The following is a 1,887-nucleotide window of genomic DNA, read 5'->3' as shown; positions in this document are numbered from 1 at the left end:
TGCTGAACCTGCTCAGCTAAATCCTGCCCTGGGTTTGTGCTATGAGACACCTGGATCATTAAATTCCTTTAAAGAAAAATGACTCATTTGTGTTTTCAGTTTACTATTCATATTGAATTTTTAATGTTACTGCTAATAGTAGTGGTGGTATGTTAGTAAAAAGTTTCTTGTACTATTAGCACTTTTGAAATTGTTTACATGTATGAAGTGTCCTTTATGTGTGTCTGTCACCCCTTCTGAGCCTTTCAGTCTCATAGCTGCATTTACTTCATAAGTCATAAAATGTCTTTATTCTAATAAAGCTATTCAGTTTGGCCTGTTGTTTGCAGTTTCATGTCAGTTGTGGTTTGTTTAGTATGTGCTCAATGCTGACCCTGCATAGCACTGTGCAACATAGACAAAAGATATGAGTCCTTGCTTTTGAGAAATTGAGTAATCTAATGTGTGACAGTTCACAGAAATTATAGCTGTTCACTTTATTGGAGGATTCACTTTAGGATTATTTTAAATGCTTTATTTTAAAACATTTGTAAGCATCTTCAACAGTAATAACAACAGCACATTGAGTTCAGTCTGTAAGTTAGGTCTCAGAAAAATTTGAAAGTGAATAGGGCACAATATGTATCCTCCCCAAGTTGACATCTAGTTCAACAGATATATCATATGAAGCGTATCTGTGCTACACTATGACAGAGTATTAATGCTGTGCATTTTAGTAGACCAAAATAATATTCTATTAAAATGAAACTCAGATTGAAATAAATCAGTTGAATAGTTTTTTTGCGTTTTGGGTTTGGGAGGATTATATGGAAACTACAACCAGGATGGGGAAAACAAAATATTTTAACAATTGATGATATATTTAAGGCAGGTAGAAAATCTTTATACATTACCTTAAAGTGGTAATGGTGTCTGCAATTTTTAATTCTAATACAAAAATACCAATGTATTTTTGTGCTAAAACTCTGGACGCAAAAAAAATTGCTTTAATTGTATTTTTTTTTTAAAGGCTTTACTTACTGCAGTAACATCTCAACACATAGAAATTCACGAAGGAACTGTACTGCAAGCTGTGAGAACATGTTACAATATCTATCTAGCAAGCAAAAATCTCATCAATCAGACAACAGCCAAAGCTACTCTTACTCAGATGCTAAATGTTATCTTTGCACGCATGGAAAACCAAGCAGTAAGTATTAAAAAATGAGAGAGATTGTATAGAACACCGCAGGCATCAACTATAGAAAAGGTTTTAATGAAAATATAGTGAAATCTTTTGTGCCTGTGAAGAAAATGTCTTTCATTTACAGTTTTACGTACTGGAGATTTGTGGTATTGTTTTTATTTGAGGCTTACTGACTTGCTTGACGTTGGATAAAATACATTTTGAATTGTTCACAAATAGAATTTGAAAGATATCGATTGCCATCGTCCTCATCGAAGTGTTTATGAATTGATATTTTTATTGCTCTCAAGCTTAGTAGATGAGTATAATGTAGATATCAAGTTACCTCATTTTTTTTTTTTTTTTTTTTTACATCTTTACGCGGGCCTCTCACTGTCGTGGCCTCTCCCGTTGTGGAGCACAGGCTCCGGATGCACAGGCTCAGCGGCCATGGCTCAAGGGCCCAGCCGCTCCGCAGCATGTGGGATCCTCCCGGACCGGGGCATGAACCCGTGTCCCCTGTATCGGCAGGCAGACTCTCAACCACTGTGCCACCAGGGAAGCCTAGAATTGCTTACTTATAACACTGTGAGAAGCAAACTTACTAGGTACATTATAGCATTTATATTTATTGGGTTTTGTTTTTTTCTTTGTCTAAAGCCTTATAGTATCCATTCAAAATATTATTATCCAAAGTTACTTAGGTTAGTTCTTTTCTTCTC

General features: G+C 35.3%; 1 protein-coding gene across 1 annotated transcript in view; it reads left to right on the top strand.

The window, feature by feature from the left end:
* The window catches only part of ARFGEF1 (ARF guanine nucleotide exchange factor 1), a 138,773-nt gene that overhangs the window by 56,108 nt on the left and 80,778 nt on the right, over positions 1–1,887 (top strand). The window contains exon 5 of the mRNA XM_007448490.1: positions 1,010–1,189. Within this exon, the coding sequence (XP_007448552.1) occupies positions 1,010–1,189 (180 nt within the window). The remainder of the gene's footprint in view (positions 1–1,009; positions 1,190–1,887) is intronic.

The sequence above is a fragment of the Lipotes vexillifer genome, unplaced genomic scaffold, assembly GCF_000442215.2.
Source record: "Lipotes vexillifer unplaced genomic scaffold, Lipotes_vexillifer_v1.1 scaffold815, whole genome shotgun sequence".
In the NCBI taxonomy this organism is placed as follows: Eukaryota; Metazoa; Chordata; class Mammalia; order Artiodactyla; family Lipotidae; genus Lipotes; species Lipotes vexillifer.
The sequence above is the reverse complement of the archived record's forward strand: the minus strand, read 5'-3'. Positions and strand labels throughout refer to the sequence as shown.